Source organism: Kwoniella dendrophila, chromosome 11, assembly GCF_036810415.1.
Source record: "Kwoniella dendrophila CBS 6074 chromosome 11, complete sequence".
Classification (NCBI taxonomy): domain Eukaryota; kingdom Fungi; phylum Basidiomycota; class Tremellomycetes; order Tremellales; family Cryptococcaceae; genus Kwoniella; species Kwoniella dendrophila.
In genome coordinates, this window is record NC_089486.1 from 272,901 (window position 1) to 296,960 (window position 24,060).

Here is a 24,060-nt window from a genome sequence, read left to right on the forward strand (position 1 = left end):
AGAATCGCTGATCATTTGATTGTTTAACGTATCGAAGGTATGTATTTAGACTGATTTATGAGGTACTGAATAAACTTGTTTCAAGCTAAAGAGAAGGGATGCTATGCATCTATTTCTTCGACTTTATATGTACAGTATGTATATTTTGGGGATTTGATTCAATGATGGATGATTTTGGACTCGGGCGCCGTCGTTTATACTTTGAAATTCTTTGGTAAGCGGGGTTCTCTTCTAAAAAGTAAAACTACTATTTATGGTAATTGTTCGTCACCGAGTTGATGAGCAGGAGAAGAAGAAGATTTGTTGTTGTTGATGTTTCCAGTAGAATCATGCATAGACCTCTTCATCGTTGAAAGCAAAAGGTGGAATTGTATATCATGGGGGTTCTTCTTTTGTCATCTCCATTACTTTTATTGGTCACCTTTTTATACCACAAAGAGAATCAAACAAATTTGTACAAAGGTCATTATATTTGTATTACCTCGGTACACAATTCATAAAAGGACAAGTCGGTCAGAAGAGTGAAAACCATCACCGAAGGTCTTATACAGTGAAAAAATTACATGTTGTTGCCGTTCCTTGAACTGTAATCCTCATACTAGTACACAAATAAATACACTTGGCATACGCGGTTTCTTCATTATTATCAGCTACAGTAGAACATCACAAAATCAACAAATACGGCCGATCTACATACATAATCACTATACAGTAATTCCTCTTCATACCTCTTTCATATATTTGTATACATACATCATCAAGTGCTATACATATCTTTCCTTCGGTCAACGTCAATTTGAAATCGAAAGATAGGTATATGTATTCCTTTTTCTTGCATTCAAGATGTCAACTTTAAACATAAATCTCAGTAACAGTAGTACCAATAATAAAGATGTTGGATCAAGTTATTTTAACAGTAATAGAAGAAGATCAAATTCACCTCTAACTATACCTGGAACTCTACAGGAGGATCATCAAACGTGAGTCAGTGTTCTGTACATGCATATGGGTAGAATTCATGTGGAAGAATTACTATGGAGATATTGCGAAGACAGTTGGAATAAGGCTTGTGCTCGATATCGAAATCCACCATACCTTTATTGGCCGTATGGCCGTATCGTTCAACGTCTCTTTCAAACTCATCACTTAATTTCTTCTCTCATCTTCAACCAATTCTCATCTCTCATTGGTAGTGAGAACATGTCTAAAGCACTGTTTGACTGCTAGTTCATCATGACGATCTCGTGATAATGAATATACTAATTGTGTGATTTTGATGCTCCTACTCCCCTTTAACGGCCTTTCCTTGATCCCTAACATACCTCAATCCCAACAATGCACAACACTTCTCATGGCAACAACGATACGTTTCACCCCTTTGCTCAACTCTCTTTTACCATTGACATTGTCTCACAACGACTCCATCGGGATTTTTAAAAATCATGATTGTCATCTTCAATTATTCGGTCTCCGTTACGCATGAACGCACTCCTTTCTCAATATATCAACGTGCCATCCTTTGACTACTATCATCCACACCTAATTGTTAAACTACCATCGCTTGTTCACCTTGTGGAATCGCGCGATTTGCCATCAATAAATATCAAAAAAAATGGTTATGTCTCGGACTGAAACATTCATTGTACCTATATTCCACCCATCATAAATCAATGATCTAAACCGCTCACTATATTGCTACCAATATACACCACCTACAGCGATTCACCACAACATCGTTCATCTACGTTACCTGTACTTTCTGGATCACGACCACCATCCTATACAACACCGATTAGACCAAAGAAGATAAGATCCAGAACATCGACAATGTCAACTTACACATCACCTTTACCACCTGTAATGTCAAGAGAGAATTCTGCAGAAGATATTCATTTATCGACTCCTTCTCAATCTCAATTTCAATCTCAATCAGGTAGACCAATGGGAGATGCAGCTGATATAGTGGCTCAATTATCTAGAAGTTTGGAAGCTGGACCATCTAGATTACCGATACCTTCCACTTTATTACAAGGTTCAACAAAACCCAAAGGTAGAAAAGCGTCAAAATCCGTTTCTGGTTCAAGACCCACTTTAATAGTCACACCTGCAAAAAGGACCCAATCGTACTATACTCCTCAAGTGAAACCATCTGATACTCTACCTACACCATCATCTATACCTTCATCACCTGTTTTAGGTCCAAATATCGTCAAAAGGAAAACTTCTCAACCAAGTTTGGTTAGACGTTATACCTCTCGCGAAGATGAAGGGAATGTTAATGATATTTCAAATGATGATTTTCTAGAACCCCCTTCTCCTATCATTTCTACGTCCAGTATAAAAGGTAAAGGGAAGGAAAAGGCATCAGACTCAAGAGCAAGATCAACCAGTACTAGTATCGTAGTTCCCCAAACTCAATGCTTGACCGAAAACTCAACTTATGCTTTCCCTTGTCACCTTAATCCTTCTCAAGTATCATTGACCAATCACCAACCACAATATCCACCTTCATCTCAAGCTTGGTCAGGAATGCCATTGTCCCCTCCACCATCTGATCAAGAACAAGACTTATATCCACCCAAACCTTCAACGTCTACCACTGAATCATCCTCATCGTTTATCCAGTCGGCATACGAAGTGGGGGAATCATTGTTAGGTTGGGTAAAGCCTAAGAAGCAGAAATATGATGGGATGTCACATAGACGCGGATCAGACGACGAATCTGAGAAAGGCTTGATTGGTTCAGATGAGGATAACGAAGGTGCTATCGGAAGAGCTAGCATAGAATCTTTGCAGAGACCAGGCAAATATTGGGGAATTTGGAATGGCGCCTCAACAAATGATGAAAATACAGAAACCGCTGGAAATTATTTCACTTTACCACCTACTCCACCTTTGGAGGAAGATGAAAATCGATCTCGTTTTGAAGCTGCATTGAATCCCAATAATAGAACAGCATATATACCATCTTTACCCACTCCTGCATTGTCAGCTAAATCGCTATCAAGAGATAATTCAAAACGAAATAAATTGAGAAAGGTTTTCCGCCAGACAGAACATAACAACGTTAATGATCATTCCCATGGATGGTTAACTACTCTATTGAATACATCGGCCGGTCATAGAGGTGGTAAAACCGCTGAAGTATTAAAAGAATTAGGTTGGACAGTTGGCATCCTAGTTGGAACGTTCTTTGTTACTGCCGGTTTGGTTTTATGGTTGATTCAAAGTATGCCAATGTAGGTTCAGCTTTTCAAAGTTCGTCGATATCGCAGAGCAACAGCTGATCTTCCCTACGCAGAACCACGCTAAAACATCTACCTCAATCTACCACCGACCTCCAATTGCTCTCTGCCGAAATAAGAACATACATGGCCTCGAGTGATGCTGGATGGTGGCATACAGTCGGGGTACTCACTTTTGTAGGATGTTGGAAACATGCTTGGAGTGTACCTGGAGCTGTGATTCTTGTGGGTTATTTCGTTTCTACATCTGATGTGTGCTTAGAACTGACTTATCCGTCCTCATCTAGAATATTCTCGTTGGATCCCTGCTCGACCCTATGCCAGCACTTGGCTTGTTGACGATCATCACTGCTACTGGATCACTTGGCGCATACATGCTTTCTAGACCATTGGCACCATTAATAGCTGTTATATTTCCTAAACCACTCGCGTTGGTCAAAGCTGCTTTAGCTCCAGATTCAATTCCAGCACCGGCTACTGCTCAGAAAGTACCTGGCGAAACCATTACTCCGATTCAAACTTCTTCTGATCCTTCCCAACCTGCAATCGGAGGTTCGACTGAAAAATCAACTGTCTGGAGGAGATTATTAACTATGAGAGCCATGGGATTAGTTCCATGGTCAGGCATGAATGTAGCTTGTGGTGTAGTCGGAGTTGACTGGAAAGTATTCTGGTTAACTACTGCAGCAGGAAGTGCATCTTGGTCATACGTTACTGCATCGGTCGGGCATATTCTATCAAGATTGAAAGTTCCTACAGCAGCAGTAATCAACTCAACCGCAGATTCGGATATCAGTGGAGGAGAGTCGTTAACGAGTTTATTGAGAGATCCGATTTTGATCTCAAAATTAGTTTTCTTATCTGCTTTGACTCTTTTACCTGTAATTCTTAAAAAAAGAAATAATCCTCAAACCGCTGCTGTTGAAACAATGGAAAATGATAATATCGGATTAGGATTATTATCACCTGAAAACTCAAGCGGAAGTGGAAGTGGTTCATCGATGACTACAACACCAAGATCCTCATCATCGTTTGAATCTTTCAGTGGTAGACCATTGGTCCATTCCCAAGTATCAATGTTAAGATTGGATTTAAATGGTACGCCGAACGGATTTAGTAATGATCAACTTCAACAACCAATGTCACCTTTATCACAAAGTCTAGCTAAATTCACGCCGACACCTAGAATGTTTGATTTATTGAGTTTTGGTAGAACTGCTATTAGAACAGGTCAAAGAGGTCTAAGTGGAAGCATTAGAGGTGTTAATAGGATGATAAGAGGTTCAACATCAGCTTCATAATAAAATTTGTTTACTCGTCATCGATATTATCATACCGGGAACATATACTGTTCACACCACCACCACCACTTCAATGAATATATACTGTATATAATGAACATTTAACAATTTATAATTTGTATCGTATCATGAATCTCTAATGCTAACGCTTCTCATTTCTCGCGCATCTATTCAGCGATGCTTATGCGTTATGAATAACTGTAAGTATTGAGTGTGTACGGCTCAAACTACAAGTACGCGGCATGATTGATTATGATGACGCTATCTTTCGTTCAGAATTGAAGTTATTGCCAGCCAATCGTATGCTACGACAGCGACTGCTCTAACAATGACAGATAATTCATACGAGAAATCGTTACCAATTCGAGCCTCTGACTTCACCTTTACCTATCAAAGTCCAATTCCATCTCTCTTGACCTACGCTCCATTCTTTGACTTGTTTGTCTTCATGATCATTGCCATCGTCATTGTCTTCATCGTTCGTTTCTAGTCCAAAGAAGGGTTTTATAGAAATCCTTATAACACCTTTAAACATCTCTAATAATTCTTTCTTCAATCGTAAACCAGATTGATGGAAATCGGGTGAAGCATTAAATTCAAGTAAAGTTACCTTTGGTATAGGTAATTCATTTGATGGTGTTGTTGTCGTTGTCGTATTGGGAGGGAAGGATAGTATTAAATCTACACCGAATATCTAAGGGAAATCGGATCATATAGATAGTCAGACAAGTCGTATCCAGATATGCAAGACCATACGATGTCCACTCACTTCGAAAGCATTAGGCATAAATTGTAATCCAAAACTACCACATTCAGCACCTGCTTTTACAGCTTCACTAATAACTTGACCAGATTTCTCAAAAACTTTTTCTAACCATTGCTCTGTAACTTTCCCTTTACTTTCGTATTTTCCATGTTTTCCTGAAGAAAGGGCATCAAGACCTTCTAATTCCCAGAATAGCTTCACAAGTTCTTCAGGCGGTGCAGGTGCACCGAAAGAATCGGTCTATAGTGTCGAGTGGATCAGCTGCAGATACATGTATTAGATACATGAGGGGGCTAACCTGTAAACATGTATTTGTCAAGTGAGGTCTAAGATCCATCTCACCACTTTCGGATGATTTTGGTGATTCGTAATGTGAACCAGAGAAAAGAGCTAACATGGTTCGAGATAAATGTACTGTGTATGCAGAGGTGAGCAATACATAAGCTCGAAGGTGAAACTAGTAGGAAAAGATTAGCTACTATGCCCATCTTTACACAAGAACGTGAGTTGACGGTTGTGCGAGAAGTAGTACTCACTTTGTATCCCTCTAAGAAAGGTGAAGGTTGATTAGGCTGCTGAGCAATATCAAACAACACGGGATTTGGCATGTACTCCTATTTAGCAATTGATAGAAAGCGTCAGCGACTTCCGAGCTGTAAAATGCCAACAGACCAGGACTTACCTGTATGACAAAGTGTCTCAATTGAGAAGTCATGACTCCTGTCCCATCCTCATCCTCATCCTCATCCTCATCCTCATCCTCATCCTCATCCTCATCCTCATCCTCATCCTCATCCTCATCCTTATCTTCGTCTCCTTCTTCTTCGCTATAATTGCTAAAATCTCTACTATCATCTCCTTCGCCGTCGAAACCCAATTCCAGAGCTTTCTTAGCTAACAGATCTATCATTCCATCCACTCCTTTAGTTTGTCCGTCATGCTGCTCGTCATCCTTCTCATCTTCTTCTTCGTCCTCCTCATCTTCGTAGTCCTCTTCATCGGAAGAAGGAGGTTCAAATTCTTCGAATATTGCTCGTCTGACCATGATATAGCTCAGTTATCCATACATTCCAAGAGGTTATATAACAAAAATAACATCACTTACAGTTCATCCTCAGTTGAAAACATCCTTATACCTTGAGCACGATCTGCAAACCCAGGTTTGAGAATGTACCAACTGTAATGAGAAGAAGTTCATTGCATCAGCTTCACAATCTTGAATAAACACTTAATAAACACTTCAGGAATCGCTATCGACGAAGATGAAACTGGCATACCTTCTCTCCTCTTCAGGCGAATCCTGATTCTTCGCCATACCTTCATTCAATTCAAATAAATCATCTAACAGCAATTCATCTAATTCATCCATAAACTGGATTTCTACATTCCACCCTTTTGGGACACCACCATCTTTCAAAATGCTATCAATGTTTCTATGTTGACATTTGGCTAAATATGCTAATATAGTTGAGTGTAATTGATGTTTACGTATCAAAGCTTTACGGTATATATAGGATGATATTAGGTATTTTGATGGTTCGGAATGTGGTTTATCAAACGACATCAAATCGTAATCTGCCCTGCATCGACATATCAGTCGACATGGTCTCTCCATGCCTATTGACGTCCGATAACATCATCCTTCCGAGCAGAATGCAAACTCACCATTGCAATGCAGGTGGTTGATCTTCAGGGGGTGGGACCAAAGATAATTTCAGAGAAGGTAAAACTGATACTAGAGCTTGAACAAGTAAAGACTGTGTATATGGCGAAGGAAACGATACAAAAGCTTCCAATGGGGTTTGGGGAGCAGATGAACTCATCTTGAAGCTCTTAGAGCGAATGATATGCAGTAATGTCAGATTGGTAAATATAAGAAATACGAAAAGAATGATGTACTGTTGACTTGAAAAAGTTGAAATTTCAACAAAAACAACAAGAAATCCAAGCTCGTTCGCGGAGACTCCGCATTTTCCGGAAATCAGATTACAGTGGTATAAATCGTTTGTGTGGGCGCTGAACGATTTTTCTGAAACATAAATGATAGCTTAACAGTATTGAAACATTCAACGGACAGGTGTGTAAGGAAAACATACCAACAAAGTAATCCGATAATACCAAGATATCATAGATACCTGTCAACGATCTAAATCACCAGTCAACCTCCCATTTATTTACTGTTACTGTAATCTGGTATAGAGGAGCCTAAACATCTAGTCACCCATGAAGAAGAGATGACTCTTTCACCTATTCGTTCTGGACGATCAGCACAAAGGGTACTGATTTTGGTGGAGGGTACCTCTTTTGTTCTGTGATGCTAAAATATATCATCGAAACCCTTGGATTCTGAGGTAAAACCTTGCAGGTGCATCATTTATATCGTACGTATAACTTGCGCATTTGTATTTCCTTCTTTTTCAGTTATACATAGTTTCACACTCCCCTAACAACGATATTTCATTTGATCAGCGCTAATTCTTGTAATATATCAAGCAGAATTTAAATCGGTATGAACACCTCATCAAGCGATGGAAGCAGAATATACATATCTGAGGAAGAATACCAAGCTTTGGAGCTTATCCCAGGCTACTTACATCACCTCACCAGCCGAAGTGATGAAGATATTGACAGTATGAAGTTATCATTAGCCAATCTTCGAATAGGCATTGTCCTTAAATCTAGCAGTAGAGCAAACCAAACTACAATGTGGGGGAATATCTTTGGAACTCCGCCCAGTAGAAGAATTTATCCCACAGATGCAGAGCTTGATCACATTGGCTCAAAGGTCTACAGTTTGCAATCCCGAGTGAAAGAGATCAAGAAGGCCGTCAACAGAGCAAAAGCTATTGACGGGCAACCGGAAAAGATGTGGTCCACTACCCTCGATCACCCCAGCTGGGACGAGGGTCTTCCAATGTACAACACACAATTCAACCGTTCCAGATTCTCATAAGACAGGGATCGTAGGCCTTGAAATGAGTGTGGTATAAATAGCTCATCAACTTTCACACTTTATACTACGCTGTTAGGTACCATAACATCGATCTTAGGTAAACAATCCATCGCAAATGAATACCATAACATGATGTTTTACATTCTCTCATGCATGACTTAGTCAGAGGGTATAACACTTCCTTTACTGATATACCAAACCATTGCTCTATTGGGAACGTTGATCTGAATCTTCCCCTTCTTTTCGGATTCGTGAGCTCTACTATGTTACTTGGGGAGCATAAAAGCGAGAGTATGCGGTACCATTAGCCTCTTCACACATAGAGCTTTGTACTTCGCAGAGAAAAGTGACGAGTGTTAAGTCCAGTCCCATTCACCCATGTGGCACCGATTGTACCACCCTTTTCTTTTATGAAAACAGTCTGAAACATCAACATCCTTTCTCAATGACGTCGGAGTTGAAACAAATGAGTCAGAAAAAGATATTTCAGCACTCTTGATGATTTATTGGATTTCCATATAACGGTTCATGGTGTTGCAGATAAACATACAAATTCAATTTGTTTTTTACAACTTCCTGTCATATCCACCCCCGCAAATCAATAAATATACATCTATATTATAATCTGCTTCAGACTACGATGAGTCAATCAAATAGTAACCTTACAAAAAGTATCGAGCCTACACAATCCGACTTTGACAATTGCCATCGGCGAATACAACAAGATTTCTCCTTATTAGATGGCGACGAAACATCCCTGGAAGCAGTATCGAACGCATTTGAATTTTTACAAGATACTAGAAACGCAAGTGAAATAAGAGCTAAACAAAGATGGCTAAGCAAAGTTGCTGAGGGGAAAATACCTTCTTTCAAGGACCATCGACCTAGTGAAGTGCAAACCTTGTTTACTAGTCGATTCTTTGGATTTTTCAACGCGGCGAATACCAGATGTACAGCTGTCACTCAAGAAGATTTAAAAGAGTTGGAAGATAAAGTATGGAAATATGAACATATTGACCGAGTTGGAGAAATCCTTCAAACTATAAATCTGTCAAACCCAGATGCAACCCCGTACGAAAAGACTTTCCAGGATTTACAATCTCGAAACTCTCAAGAACTCCATAATCTCAGGGCTAGTCAATCCGGTCAACAACACAGCCTCACACAAATGAAACTTCCAGAAGGTCATCATGATTGGGCCTACAACGACGATGGCTCGCGAGTGAACCAATGATGGGGTGTTATACGTATATGTATTGCCTTTTGATCCATTTAATATCTGTTCTTGTATTTCAGCGCAATTTTTTGTGTTGTACTCTGAACGTAAGCCAATCACAAGGGATTTCGAACTTTTCCAATCCTTCACGCCACTTTGGAGAACAAGGGAAGAATGCCAATCTATACTGTATCGTCGTCGTGGCAAGAGTGCAAAAGTTAGGAGAGACTGATAAAATGACGTCAAGGTGTCTTTTCAGCTACCTCCTTTGATGTGAGCTAGTATCGAAGTTTACTATTATTGACTTCGCAATTATTTAGAGTAGAGAGTCAAGTAAGACGCTTATCTACATATATGTACTCCACCGTGCAAGCTGGTAATCCTGATTTATTTCTGTGGCCACTTCCTTACTATCAGCTACCCAACATCTCAGGGGAATAAACAACATGGAGAACAACAATTGGGATAAAAGCTCGCTCAGTACCTCTACGAGATCTTGCGGTCCTGGCTCGTCAATCACTCTGTCCGAAGAGGAGAAACATGCCTTACTTACCATGGCCGGTTCGTTCAGACATTTTAGAAATTCTGAGCGTAAACTGAAGATTGAAGCTAAGAAAAGGTATCTGTACAGATTGGCAGGAGGTACAATACCTTCAGACACCGAAGCAAAACAATCAACGTTTGCGAGGTTTTATCCCAATGGCCACTCATCTTGTTGTATAGCCCCTTCAGCAAATGATCTTAGAACTCTAGCGAAAAATACTGGATATACAAAAGCTGCTTCTATGGTAATTGATATTCTGAAGTCGACTAAGACCGGTCAAACCAGGGAGCAGGACACTGGTAGATTCAGTAACGATATAGTTGACTCAGATCAGACCTGCTAGGTAGCCTTGGTATACTCACTTGTAGGCTGTATGTGTCCGATGTATCTTTCCTTTCATCGTAGCTGTATCAAAGACCACGAGATACAAGTTCGTAATTCACCTGGAAGGCAATAAGATTTATCGGAATTATAGAAAATTACGTGGCGTCTACAAAACATAGTTTAACATCTCTCTTCTGTACTTGTTCATCAGTGTTAGTCTGCTCCTCGTAGTCTTTCGAAGGCCATATATTCAATCCCGAAATATATAGTATATTCGCCTTCTTGCCTTTCATCACCTTACAAACCGTACAGGGGGAAATATGATTTAGCGAAATTAAAATGCTTATAAACCTTGCTGAGATACATAAACGATAAGGCTAAAATCTGACACTCGCATAATGTGCTGATTTTGACCTTATCTGATTACACTCACTTATACCTACAATGTCTTCAAATTCAACCACTATTTTCCGTAGAGAAACAGCACTTTTTGCTACCAAATACTTCCAATCAGTCGATTACGTAGTATCAAAATACCTACACACCAAGAATAACCTAGATCATGATGCAATCAGAAGATCCAAAGCAGAATGGATTAGAAATCTATATTTCGGTACTTCCAAGGAGACCAGAGTCGAAATTGAAACACCTACATTCTTAGGATCTGGTAAGAATAAAAGTGAGGTCATTGATACCATAAAGATGACTGGAGAAAATATCTTATTTGGCCTTTTTCTGAAAAAATAATATCTTGTTCAGCCTAAACCTGAATTCAGTATCTCATTCAGCCAAGAACCTTAAAATCGTATCTTATTCTGCCTTTTCTAAGGGTTTTCAAGGAAATTCAGGATCTGATAAGGTTGACTATTACGCAATACCATGCATATGGGTCCATGTCCGATAGCTTTTCCCCATCCAAGAGGTACAGATCAATTATGGGCTATTAGGACCACCCAAGGCGCTTTAGAATTTGATAAAGAGCTCGAATATCACCTTGGAGACTTGGGGAACATGCTTCAATGGTGATCAGAACAGATTGCTGCGTTTTCTCAAAGATATAATGCGCAAAACACCTTGGGATTGGCTGAATTAGCAATAGGATTGAGGATTTTGGCTGAATAAGATATCAATTTAAGGGTTTGGCTGAATAAGATATCTTTTGGTTTGAAAAAGGCTGATTGAGATATTTTCTCAAGATGACTGATAATGATTTTGATGATTTACTTATGAATAATTATGGGAATGATAGTCTAAGGTATCATGTTGGTCAAATCAAACGTATGAGAGCTTTCTTGGATACACAAACATCTTCGAAAGAGACGAAGTCTTCCTCAACGATGGATCGAGGTCATCATTGGCAACAACGGGGATATTCTTCTAGAAATGAAGAGTATTCAGAGTTCCACAAAGATTTCGATACTTGGCTTTACGATAATGGTGAGAAAGAATCCGTGGAGTCTTCTCGATGGCCAGATAGACCTTCAAAATGTGAAACAACTCATGGAATTCCGCATCAAGAAAGACAATGACCGTTTCTGGGCTTACCGGAAGAAGAGAACAGTGTTTGACTGGACCGTTGGACTTACATTGTACTCTTCCTATGTAATGCGTGCGCATCCTTGTCGACCATATTAGTGCTTCGCCACTTTAGCCTCTCACCCAGGATGACCTATCCGCTCAGCTCGAGGTGCATTCTCAATCAATCGTTCTATCACCCAAAATTCCCTTTGTTGGCGTATTTATGTATTGTGAGGTATTTTTGTTACTTTGAAGACGTGATCGTATCATTTTCTGTACCCAGGAAGGCTACGTGACACTCGCAAGATTCTTGTATGAAAAGAGGATTCGTTCGAGGACCCTTTAAAAGTTTGAAATTCAAACTCAGCTGTCGACTTTCAGGTCTATGTCGTGGCCATCAATGCAGTGCGTATGTATAATATATATATTTAGAGACTTCATGTAACAGATGAGCTTCTCGTTTACTTCCAAGTCATACCCATACCCATCGTGGACCTTACAAGTGTTCCGTGCCCTACTCTACACGAGTCAACTTTTTACGATCATATCGGAAAAGGTGGAATTGTCAAATAATCATGCCTCGATCCAACTCTTTCGGAACATTCCTAAGTAGAAAACGCACCGATCCCGATCAGACAGAGGGATTGGATGTGGAAAGTTCTGTCAATCATCTCAAGAAGTATACTAAATATATCTCGACAGATAAGATTCTCGTTTTAGCCAAAAATGCATGGCTTGAGGAATTATGTAATGATTCTGTGGAAGAAAAATCACTGATCTGGACTCCCAGTAAAAGAATTTCAAAATGGTATAATAGTAGTACTACGCATTCGCGCCTTACAAGTCTCTCAAGAGTTACAAATGAAGATTTTTTCAATATCATCAACGCTAATCCGAACAATGAAAAACTCTTGAATCAGATTCAAACTGTCAAACAAGCTATCGAAAGAATAGAACGTCTCCCACCATTGAATCCGGAAACGATCTTTGATACGTTATTCTCACCTCATTCTAGCTCCATCTCAGTGCATGACCCGAATGTGGGTTCTCAAGCTGCTAATGATGGGTTTGGTGAGACTCAATTGGATTGGGAAAGATGGCAATTCGAAAATGGTGCTGCGGACCTCTTAGAGCCACATGTGCAGACTAGAATCAAGGAAGAGCTTGAAGAGGCAAGACGATAGTGGTGCGAATCCAGCTACACCAAATGGTTCACCCGATTCAGCAAGACAAAGTTGAGCTAGGGCTTGTTACCATACAGTGCTTGTGGGATGTTCGGATTGAAATTTATCTATAAGGAACTTGCGTTTCTTGCGTATTTCTTCTTGTAGCTCTAACTAGTGTGTCGATATAAAGCCGGCCGCCCATGCATAGATGATCAGTACCTCTTCTTTGACCCTGGATAAGACGCTAGGAGATGCAGAAGACGTAAACGAAACGTCATCTATTACGAGTGAAATGAAGAAGAAGTAGTCACCTTACTGGCTATAGTAGTAGATAGATCTATAGAGTATGTGTGTAAGGTAGATAACCGGTGATTTTATGATTATGATTAATAATCGATTATACCCGATATCTTTAACAGGAAAGCATATGTAGCTTCGTGAATTAATCATGTTGATGTTATATCTCAAATTATCTTGGAATCACAATCTGATAACCCGTTGTTGACAACTTATTCCAGCAAGTCAATATATATAAAAACGAATTGAGATTGAAAACCTTAGGGATGAAAATATCTTCTTCTCTTCTATTGAGATCAACCCAAAATGCGATATTCAAAATGAATGATATACCCAAACATCGAAGTCTTTCTTCTCTAGCAGAACAAAGTTTGAAAAAGTTAAAAATCAAATATCCAATAATTCAAGCACCTATGGCAGGTACATCAACACCATTATTAGCATCGACAATATCAAATAATGGTGGATTAGGTTCTTTAGGATTAGGTTCATCAAATCATATCCAAGCTAAAAAAATGATTTTAGAAACTCGGAAATTATTAGATAAAAAGGATTTACCATTTAATGTCAATCTATTCGTTCATCCTAAACCAAATTTCAATGAACAAGTGAATCAAAAATGGATAAATAGATTAAAACCGTATTTTGAAAAATACAGTTCAACTGAAAATGAAACAAAAACTTTAGATGCATTACCAAAAGAATTAAAAATTATATATCAATCTTTTGGTAAACATTCGTATATTGAAGGTTTTGATCCTAAAGAAGAAGATGAAGAATACGTTGAAATGCTAGATGTATTATTAGAAACTAAACCACCTATTATAAGTTTTCATTTTGGTTTACCTTCTTTAAAAGTATTAAAAGAATTGAAAGATAATGGATCAATTTTATTGTGTACAGCGACAAATTTAGAAGAAGCTAAAATAATTGAAAATACTAAATTAATAGATTTTATTATTGCACAAGGATATGAAGCTGGAGGACATCGTGGATCATTTGATTTATCAAAAAATGTAAAAGATGAAAATTTATCTACATTCGTTTTAACTAGTTTATTATTAAAAAAATCAAATTTACCTATAATTGCTGCAGGAGGAATAATGAATGGTAATCATATAAAAGCTTATATGGATTTAGGTTGTATAGCATGTCAATTAGGTACAGCTTTTATACCTTGTTCAGAATCTTCTGCGGATCAACCTTATAAAGATTTATTATTTTCCAAAGCATCAGAAAAAACTATAATGACAAAATTGATATCGGGTAGACCAGCAAGATCAATTGTTAATAAATTTACATCATTACAAGATGAATTAAGTATAAATGATGATGAAATTCCAGAATATCCAATCACTTATGATGCAGGAAAACAGTTGAATGCATTAGCTAAAAAACGAAACGAACATGGGTTTGGGGCACATTGGGCTGGTCAGGCGGCCCCCTTAGCGAGAAATTTGGATGCAAAAGAGTTATTGGAAACTTTAGTGAGGGAATGGCAAAGTCAAGAAACGAATGGCATCAACAGTAAACTGTGAGCAAGATTACAAAAGAGTGACCCTAGATAAAACAGCACTGGAACTGTATATTATGTATTATAGTCGCATTAAATTATCATGCATGTCAAATGTAGCATAGCCCAAACAATATTCCAACGTCATCAGTCTTCTACTTTTCTTGACTGCCGACTTCGCAATCCTGCAACATTGTCTAGTCGATCGTCTATAGCTGATGCTGATGTAACTCGACTATCCTTCTCGTTAGATGTATAACCTGATGCGTGTCCACCGGATTTATCCACGTTACTCCTCTTGCTTGCTGAAATATCGTTTAACTCTTTAGGCCCAGGAGCAAACGAATACAACATTGTTCCCACTGTCATTTCGTCATCAAGTATCAGTTGATTAATCTTCTCGTTCATCTGGAGAAGCTGTATCAACTCACATAAAACCATTGCACCACCTAAACCTAATCCTGAATTAAATCCAGATCCATACCACCAAACACTTATAGCTAAACTTAATGCTTTTCTAATTGTTAAAACTAAATTCACTGTTACAGAATTAACTTTTGATGTTAATCTATTAACACCTCTTACGCATATACCTTGTGTGATTATATTTATTGTTAATCCTACTAAAGCTGAAGGAACTAATAAATCTAAATAAGGTGATATACGATCTTTTAATGGATAAGATGTGGGTATAGGAAAGGATGATATGTAAGGTGATAAGAAAGGTAAATTAAGGTTGCTACTGAGAGTTGATAATGATATTGGTGGTGAAGCGGAATAGGATTTGAAGGTTGATGATATAGTTGATCGGAATGGTAAGAAGAATGGTAATGATAGTGCATGCTAAGGAAATCCAACAACTTTTTTGTCAGTATCAAAGATTGAGTAGGGAGGACATTTCGCTTACGCCGTAGAATAAAGCCTCTTTCCATTCTTTACCATAAATTCTATAAGTTTGCTCTTGCCATAATCCCAAGAATGCACTGATTATCATGGCTAATACGAGTAAACCTATTCCAGCGAGATATTCTAGATGATCTGGTAACCAAGGGTGACTAGATTGATTCATTATTTTTTCATCCGTAGAAGTTGTACTGAAAGAATCTGTTTGTTGAGTTCGTGGAGGTCGAGGTGGGCGAGGTGCTGATATGGTCGCGATTGTGATTCCGGCTGTGATCAGGAGAGCTGCCACCTATCGGTATCAAGACAAGTCGTGTAATCAGTAAACACACAGAACTGAGACTGCCGAATAGCTCGATTCTTGTTGAGCTTACCACTTGACCAAAGGAATACCTTCTTTTTTCAAATATACTACCTATTAACATCGATACACATAATCCTACATTTACCAATCAGCTTCACAGCGCTGATGATGCAGAAACTTTGAAAGCTGACTCACCTCCACTACGAAAAATGATATGTACAGTCACTGGAATCTATCATTCCAATTCTAGTAAGCTTGTATACACCAAAGTAATCGATGCAAGCGTAAAAGCTCACCTTCAAACCGAATGCGTAGTTATTCACTAATGTACCAATATCACAAAATCGGTTTAGGATTCTCGCTTGAGGTGAGAGACAAGGCTCAAAATGAAAGAACTCACTCAAGCTAACAGCCAGGAACAAGACCACCTGTACAGCCCATCTGCCTATAGGTACCTTTCTAGGTTTCAACCATGGATAGGAAAATCCAGTTTTAGGTATACGTTTCCACCTCAGTTGCGTTGATATGGTTGTTATAGTAACATAGAGGAATTGGACGAATGTGAGGAATGTACCTACATGATAAGTTGATCAGTTTGGCAGCAGGATGAGCGGAAAAGGATATATGTGGTTGGGGGTTGGCGGGATGCCTTAAATGCATGATTGGATCACGGACTTACCTGACTTGGGATGATCTTTCAGTACACCTTCTAAAGCCCACACATTTCTGTTCGAATTTGTTAGCGATACTACACATCCTCTACAGAGTTCTTACATGTTGTAAGGATGATGATGACATTTCCTCTACATAAGCCAGCAAGTGACTCACGAGCAACAACCGCCAAATACTAGACTCAGTATTAGTCCCCATTCTCCTGCTGAGCTTTGGGCTAAAGCGAAGAGAAAAGATTGATCTACCATTTCAACCAAAACGACGCAGCTGTAGATAAGCCGCAGCAAGCTTGAGTTTCAGTTAAGCCAAAGGCGATGTCTGAACCGTATTCCACTTTTCGATTTGTATGCTTAGCCTCCGGATCTAGTATGTCAGGTTGACTTGAATTCGCTGGCCAGGTTGAAACCGATTGTATGTTCGAAATCGTGCGTAGGGATTCTAAGTGGGTTGTGCGGGCTCAACGAAGCATGATAGTATACTTGATCTACTGTTCTACCAGTATCGATATGGGTATATGGCTTGTGGATTGTTGGAAGCATCTACATCCAAAAGTTTACCTCTTACATTTACATTCCGCATCTTGAGAAGCAATCCTCTTTGTTGACGATTTAATCATTTAATCGTCATCATCATCAGTTTTTGCCTTTGTTCGTGGTTATCTCTCTTCCGTCGGAAGTAACGGTGTGAACAGTGTGGTGTGTGTCAATAAATTATACAGGTATCCCGTTTATGCGGCAACTGTGTGTACTGTGTGTATGGTTGGTGCCTTGGTTGTGCTGACGATATCTATTTAAGCTTTTAGAGTCAAAATAATCAAAACAATTAAATAACTTACATAGGAGATGAAGATGCAGATGAGATAAGTTAAAAGGTCTTATTTACATCTTGTCGGTTCCTTGTTTATCAATTAGAATCACCGGACCAGTTATAAGGGGAAGAGATGAAATGGTCATCTCAGTAACCACATACGAGTATACTGAAACTAACTCAACAATAGTAAATGGTAAAGAATTCAAAACAGAAGATAAAACTAAAATCATAGTGATAGAACCAGTTGAAGACCTCAAGAAGACGCGTTGTGTAAATAATGAAGAGACTCAAGTCATATTCAGTATTAGCAGATATATAGATCAACTGGAAGGTAGTCATAAATTAGCATTATTGCTTATCATTTGGGCAGTATGGATTAGGTATTTATGGTGGGCTTTTGGTTGAATCAAATGAACTACCTAAGAAAGCGCTAATACCAGTGAGTGGACACCTGTAAAATACCCTCTTCATAATGCTACTGTGAAGCGAAAACTTATGCTTTAACAGTCTGTACCTCTGTTCGAAATTCAACTTGAAGCAAAATGTAGGCTAATGGCGACAAAGCATCACAAGCAAGCTTCCATAATTATGCCGTCTAGATATATACGACCCAGTATTGTCAAAATTTGAGACAAGATATTCGAAACAGCGCACATTTAGGCAATGGTTGTATTAAATGCGATTGTGCATACATCGTACACACGGCATGGCAACTACCAAAACTTTGTACAACATCCTCAAAATATATGATCGTTATTGTATTGGTCATTATGCTACAACTTGGTCTTCTTTTCCATATCTCTACCTTCTTCCCACATTGTTCTACCACTACATGCACAAACAGTCTTTTCATTACCCCAAGCACCTGCAGATCTAGCTACAACACCAGCAAATATCTTACCTAAAGTTGATGGTTGTTGAACATCGGCATTGCTACCTATACTAGAATTTGATTGTGTTGTTATCGGGCTAGAATTAGATGAAGATTGTACAATACAGCCTCTACCAATCCATTCCCATAATTCACCTTTAACTTCTTTAAATAAATCACCATAACCATCTTTATCTAAATTAATTTCACCTAAATTTAAAAATTCTTTACCTGTTGTAGTAGGTGGATTTGTCATATTACCAGTTTGTGATACATATACATTCCATTTTTCATTACTACTTAGACCAAGATTTGAAGGTGAAGGTAATCTAACTGTTAAATCCATTAAAATTGTTTTAGGTTCAATTTGTACAAATCTTGCTATACCAAATACTTTTTGTGAAAATTCTTCTTCGTTCATTCCAGGTAATCCCTTTTCCGTAGTAGTAGTAGTGGTAGCAGAAAAAGGAGAAGAAGGAGAATTAGCTAAAATTGGATTTGATGTAGATGCTATAGTTGTAGGTAATGGTAATGGTGATTCTAAAATTGATACTGCTGCTGTCTGTGGAAATGTCGTTACTCCTAGTGGATTAGATGGGGATGATCCTCTGACTATCACTTGTCGATTTGTCGATTTCAGTGCCGAAAGAAGTTGAGATGGGGGTGCTGTGATGTATATAACATATCAGTATCTTATATCATTTCTCACATTTGGGATGCAGAAAAAGCCAATGTGATTAAATATTCATTTAGCCCCGCTTGCGAACTTACTCTTCCCGATCACCGTCACTCGCTTGTTTTCCAAATCTATATCATATCGCTCGATGCCTTGAATTGTTTGAAATATCAGCTGTTTGAACCTCTTCAGTTGCGCGGCAGCTGGACTTACCTGGTATTTCACGTAATGATCCTTGTACAGCATTGACACACTGTTTTGGAAGTCAGCTAAATAAGGCTTTATGGGATTATTCCTCCTCCTTCAGCTGACTTACACTCTGACAAGTCATATCAACCGCAAACTCGGTCTACACAATGCAAGGAAGGTTGTCAGCTGGGCCAAGCGCATAGAGTTAGCGTTAAGAGATCAAGCTTACCTTGAATGCTATAGAGGCTAAAGTCATTGTGCTCAGATTGCTAAGTTTTGCCGTAGAGGTTCCTGTAAAATAATGTTATGTATGATAATTGGATAGCTTCTACCTTTGTGAGGAAGGGAACGCTCAATCTGATATTATGGATATTTTACGCATTAATCAGCAACTCTCAACTTTTGACTTTACATCACCTCATCAATACTAACATTCTTTGGTTCTCTCCGGAGGCCTCCACTCTTGATCTTCAAGCGGTCTCATCCGATATCGGATAGACAGTATATATCCACGTCACTACATACCATGTTATTAATATTGTTATCGTTATCAATATCAATAAAGGTTACGTCAACCACATAATGACCTTGTTTCAGAACGCGTCGCGAGGGGTGAGAAAGAGGAAAAATCAACATTACATTTTACAAATGTACCGAGAAAGGGAGTCATGTTCAATATTACGCTCACTCAATCATCAATGCGTTTCTGGATTCTTATTCCAAGAAAGATCTCCTCAAGATCTTGAGAGATATTTAACAGCTTAATGAAGAGGTATCATTAAGATTCAACATGGCAGAAGACATAAGTTCCTGGATCTCAAGATCAATCATTGAACATGATAAAGAGCATGGTGCGAATTATAAGATACCAATTCAAGGAAAGTATGCGCAATTGATCAAAGTGAGCTTGTTGAGATCCAGAAACTTTCATGTATCGTCGAGACCTCTCTCTAATACAACGTCTCTTCTCAGTTCTCTTCTTATCGAGATGATTATGAACCTCATGCAGAGATAAGAGGTGTTCTGGCGGATAGAACACATTGGGTCAGGGTGAAGTTTGATGTTGATGCTACGGACGAATTTGAAGAGTAAGTTCCAAGATTGCTTGTATATATAATGCGTACTATTTGATAGCTTGCATGACATGATTTGGATTATCTTTTAAGGATGAAATATCTAATATCCTTATTTTTTTCACTATTATAGACCTGAATCATCCTTACCTAAAGAAACGTTAACTTCAAACTTACGATCGATATTCCGAATAGATTCATTCATAGTAGAGCTATCGCCACCCACTTCATCAAATAGGAGAAAATCGTCAACTCAACAACCGACAAATACACCAGGAGGTGAATTACCGGAAATATCATTGAAAATCTTAAAATGGGAAGTCAAGTGTGGTGATAGAAAAGATCCGATTTTTTGGCCCAATACTAATGAATTATCCAAAGGTCCTCACGACTTAGATGTGCAAATACAAAAAGTTTTGAGAAAATGGTGGTTTGGAGAGTGAGTGTTGTATTTTCACTTCTACAACAGTTCACAATTCATATTTGACTTGATTCGGACTTTATATTTGGCTTTTTACTTATCATACCAGTGATGTATTTACAATTTTTAGGTCAAATTCAAGTCAAACACGTCCACCTTCAACAAGTCAATATCCTCCACTTGAAACACCATCAAGATATATTTCGCAAAATTCCAATCCTGCTAAACCATTAATCTCATCTCCTTTAGTTGGATATCATTCGTCTCCAGCCATCGTATCTCATTCTCATTCGCCGCCAAACACAAATTATAAACCGTCAACTTCGACATCGACGTCAATCAACGATCAAAGTGAATCACGGCCTAACATGCAAAATGATCGAACGATGTTATTAGACTTCTTACAACCTTATCTGAACCCAATAGGAGGAGGAAGTAAGAAAAACAAAATTCCAGAATGGTTATTTGATCAATCTGCGGAGACGAAAGAAATGTTATATGATATAACTATGTTTGGATTGGATCTGAAAATAAAGGATGATGTCGATCATCAAGATCAATCACCACTAAGTCAAGTGTATAGAGCTGAACTTGAAACTCAAGGGAGTCTGACTGTATCAAGAAAAGGTAAAGAAAAAGAAAGTCAATATCCTCATCATTCTTCACCAATAATGAATCCAACGAAATCCTCTTCATCAGTCAAGACTCCCCTGGGATCGTTGAATCCAGCGACCAACAACACCGATACTCGATTGGTAACGTCAGCCTCATACCGCCGCCAGACTCCACTTTCTCCTTCTCCACGAAAAAGCAAGCAACCATCTGTTCCACATCAACGGTCACCGATCTCGCCGAAAGAAGTATCTAACGAGGAAGGAGACGACGAAAGTGATGATGAGGAAATGATCATTCGTCCTCGAGTGATACAGAAAAGACAACGTGAAATATTTGATCCTTTAGCTATGCCTACTCCTTCACCTGCTCAGGAAGATGCTGATTTAGATATCGGAGTCGAACACGATGGGACGGGTTTTGAAGAAGATAACAGGGAAAGCCATATCAATCTTCGAGAGAAGAATAACGTAGAAGATGAGAATGAGAATGAAGATGATTTATCGGATTATGAAAGGGAGACAAGACGTAGAGCTAAAGCTAAAGCTAAAGGAGGATTTGTGGGGGAACAACTTGCAACTCCTTCTACCTTGGTCAACTCTCAGACAACCGCAAGGAACACGATCAGAACAAAGAATCGTTCTTCAGCAGAAGCGAAACCCGAAGATCAGGCAACTATTCCTTCATCTGGATCGCAAGAGAATCCTAAAAAGTATAAAGCCTTCATTTCACAAGAATCCAATCTAACAGATTCTCAAGAAGATATTAGTAAAAATGCAAGAAAGGGTGAAGTTTTAGTTGATGATAGCGACCAGAGTGTGCCTCAACGATCTAATTCCCATACCAAACAATCACAATCTCAATCTCAATCGCAATCGCAATCTTTCTCACATGGGAACAAACAGAAGCAACAATTGACAGTATCACCTCAAATCGAACAATCAGCTCATACACCCATATCAAACAAGAAACCTCATTTGAGTCAGATTCAAAATTTTACAATCACTTCACCGATAATTTCAACTAATCCAACACATGTATCACCATCTTATCCTATATCCTCCACTACTCCAGCACAGGTATACAGTCCGACAACTCTGCTGACATCAAACAAAAAACCAAAGTTAGAACATTTTACACCTACACAATCTCAACAACGTCATTCTGTGGAGCAATCCCTTTCATCATCAAGTAACAAACCGAAATCAGGATATCTTACACCTATTCAACCTTATTCTCAAATCCCAAAACAAACTCAATCTTCTGGGAAAGGCTCAAGAAAATCTTTCCTTGACTCCATCAGAATTATCCCTTCAGCTACCTCATCTGCATCTGCTAGAGATAAAGCTAGTGATCTAAAAAATGTAAAAGATGAAATTGACAGTCCACTCAAAGAACTTCAACAGAAACGTAAACGTGAACGGGATTCTCAAAATGCCTCGAATGAAGGAATCTTGGGTAGATTGAGTAAATGGGCTCGAAGAAGTTCGACGGAACGACCTAATGATAAACATAAAGAGAACCAAGAAGAAGAAGAAGAGAGGGTGGAGGAAGAGGAGAAGGAGATTAGTGGGAATGAAGCAAGTTATGAAATTATCGATTCTAAACATGACGAAGAAGCAGATCAAGAAGAAGAGTTTGAAACAGCGTCAGACAGCGATGACAATGATCATAGTTTGAATGCTGAGCAAGATGGATTGGACGTTGGATTGGAAACTGATGAGGATCCTCATATTACCGTAATTGATGATGATGATGATGATGATGATGATGATGATGATGAGGAGGAGGAGGAGGAGGAGGAGGAGGAGGAGGAGGAGGAGGAGGAGGAGGAGGAGGAGGAGGAAGTTGTTGATAATACAGCATCATCTATCCAAAAACAAGGAAGAAGCAATGATGAATCAAGATTAAATAAACATACAACTAAAAATGTTGATGGTAATTCTCAATACGACAACGATAATCCTCATATGGTTAAAGTCGATACATCGTCATCACCATCCAGAAATACAGTAAAAATCAAGAAATTAGGTAATTCATTTGAACTGAATTTACAAATTGAAGGATTAAGAGAACATGAAGTTTTGAAATTTATTGATAATATACATAAAGTCAGATCAAGGAAATTGGGAAAATGATTTTCTTCTCTTCTCTTCAATCTTTGATAAGGGACGATCTACAGTAATGGATTGGAAAGGTGGATAACTAGGTTATTTTTGGTGAGTGGCGGTAGGATTGAAATAAAGGAAGAAGGTTAAGTTCTCTTCTCAATCGTACGGAAAGATGGAGGTTGAAATGATAAAATATTTATTGCAATCTAAAACAGCAATACATTTGTGTATGATCGTCAATTATGTATTATATGTGTTCTAATCTATTATAATGAAGTCTTATGTCATCACGTTCAAAGAAAAGTACAAGAAAAGGGAGCAAATCAAGAGCAGGAGTAGCATCAAAGTATGACTCTCTTTCTCGAAGAGTCCAAAGGAGAAAGTGTTCGTTTTGGGCCATCATGGAATCGCTTAAAAATACGGATTTATCGACAACTAAATGCTCATAGATCCTAGAGATCGCAAATAAGTCTATATAAAATATGCATTAAAAAACATTTTTAGATTCTCTTCCTTCCAACCTAATACAAACGAGATTTTCCTTCCAGATGTCCAAACGTTAAAGACCACCCCCCCCC

At 38.6% G+C, this 24,060-nt stretch overlaps 11 protein-coding genes across 11 annotated transcripts; 8 read left to right on the plus strand and 3 right to left on the minus strand.

Moving 5' to 3' along the window:
* Nucleotides 1-1,827: 1,827 nt before the first annotated feature.
* Nucleotides 1,828-4,546, plus strand: L201_007649 (uncharacterized protein; the record flags this gene model as incomplete). Its single annotated transcript, XM_066223355.1, has 3 exons — nt 1,828-3,239; nt 3,302-3,470; nt 3,533-4,546. The coding sequence occupies 3 exons, from the start codon at nt 1,828-1,830 to the stop codon at nt 4,544-4,546; spliced, it is 2,595 nt and encodes an 864-aa protein (XP_066079452.1).
* Nucleotides 4,547-4,901: 355 nt separating this feature from the next.
* On the minus strand, nt 4,902-7,135 carry L201_007650 (uncharacterized protein; the record flags this gene model as incomplete). Its single annotated transcript, XM_066223356.1, has 8 exons — nt 4,902-5,240; nt 5,316-5,552; nt 5,611-5,769; nt 5,849-5,926; nt 5,995-6,349; nt 6,418-6,489; nt 6,590-6,892; nt 6,978-7,135. 8 exons carry the CDS (start codon nt 7,133-7,135, stop codon nt 4,902-4,904), a joined length of 1,701 nt encoding a protein of 566 aa, XP_066079453.1.
* Nucleotides 7,136-8,905: 1,770 nt separating this feature from the next.
* Nucleotides 8,906-9,499, plus strand: L201_007651 (uncharacterized protein; the record flags this gene model as incomplete). Its single annotated transcript, XM_066223357.1, has 1 exon — nt 8,906-9,499. The coding sequence occupies one exon, from the start codon at nt 8,906-8,908 to the stop codon at nt 9,497-9,499; it is 594 nt and encodes a 197-aa protein (XP_066079454.1).
* A 428-nt stretch (nt 9,500-9,927) lies between these two features.
* Nucleotides 9,928-10,368, plus strand: L201_007652 (uncharacterized protein; the record flags this gene model as incomplete). The annotated part of the gene is made up of 1 exon (XM_066223358.1): nt 9,928-10,368. One exon carries the CDS (start codon nt 9,928-9,930, stop codon nt 10,366-10,368), a length of 441 nt encoding a protein of 146 aa, XP_066079455.1.
* Nucleotides 10,369-10,793: 425 nt separating this feature from the next.
* On the plus strand, nt 10,794-11,375 carry L201_007653 (uncharacterized protein; the record flags this gene model as incomplete). Its single annotated transcript, XM_066223359.1, has 2 exons — nt 10,794-11,028; nt 11,254-11,375. 2 exons carry the CDS (start codon nt 10,794-10,796, stop codon nt 11,373-11,375), a joined length of 357 nt encoding a protein of 118 aa, XP_066079456.1.
* Nucleotides 11,376-11,545: 170 nt separating this feature from the next.
* On the plus strand, nt 11,546-11,878 carry L201_007654 (uncharacterized protein; the record flags this gene model as incomplete). Its single annotated transcript, XM_066223360.1, has 1 exon — nt 11,546-11,878. One exon carries the CDS (start codon nt 11,546-11,548, stop codon nt 11,876-11,878), a length of 333 nt encoding a protein of 110 aa, XP_066079457.1.
* A 564-nt stretch (nt 11,879-12,442) lies between these two features.
* L201_007655 (uncharacterized protein) lies at nt 12,443-13,051 on the plus strand (the record flags this gene model as incomplete). Its single annotated transcript, XM_066223361.1, has 1 exon — nt 12,443-13,051. One exon carries the CDS (start codon nt 12,443-12,445, stop codon nt 13,049-13,051), a length of 609 nt encoding a protein of 202 aa, XP_066079458.1.
* Nucleotides 13,052-13,650: 599 nt separating this feature from the next.
* Nucleotides 13,651-14,868, plus strand: L201_007656 (uncharacterized protein; the record flags this gene model as incomplete). The annotated part of the gene is made up of 1 exon (XM_066223362.1): nt 13,651-14,868. One exon carries the CDS (start codon nt 13,651-13,653, stop codon nt 14,866-14,868), a length of 1,218 nt encoding a protein of 405 aa, XP_066079459.1.
* Nucleotides 14,869-14,990: 122 nt separating this feature from the next.
* Nucleotides 14,991-16,967, minus strand: L201_007657 (uncharacterized protein; the record flags this gene model as incomplete). Its single annotated transcript, XM_066223363.1, has 9 exons — nt 14,991-15,205; nt 15,275-15,686; nt 15,751-16,035; nt 16,118-16,182; nt 16,243-16,279; nt 16,344-16,369; nt 16,448-16,621; nt 16,727-16,773; nt 16,876-16,967. 9 exons carry the CDS (start codon nt 16,965-16,967, stop codon nt 14,991-14,993), a joined length of 1,353 nt encoding a protein of 450 aa, XP_066079460.1.
* Nucleotides 16,968-18,302: 1,335 nt separating this feature from the next.
* Nucleotides 18,303-19,521, minus strand: L201_007658 (uncharacterized protein; the record flags this gene model as incomplete). Its single annotated transcript, XM_066223364.1, has 5 exons — nt 18,303-19,066; nt 19,172-19,228; nt 19,290-19,329; nt 19,393-19,425; nt 19,495-19,521. The coding sequence occupies 5 exons, from the start codon at nt 19,519-19,521 to the stop codon at nt 18,303-18,305; spliced, it is 921 nt and encodes a 306-aa protein (XP_066079461.1).
* Nucleotides 19,522-20,055: 534 nt separating this feature from the next.
* On the plus strand, nt 20,056-23,509 carry L201_007659 (uncharacterized protein; the record flags this gene model as incomplete). The annotated part of the gene is made up of 4 exons (XM_066223365.1): nt 20,056-20,166; nt 20,238-20,353; nt 20,472-20,777; nt 20,890-23,509. The coding sequence occupies 4 exons, from the start codon at nt 20,056-20,058 to the stop codon at nt 23,507-23,509; spliced, it is 3,153 nt and encodes a 1,050-aa protein (XP_066079462.1).
* Between the last annotated feature and the right edge of the window lie 551 nt (nt 23,510-24,060).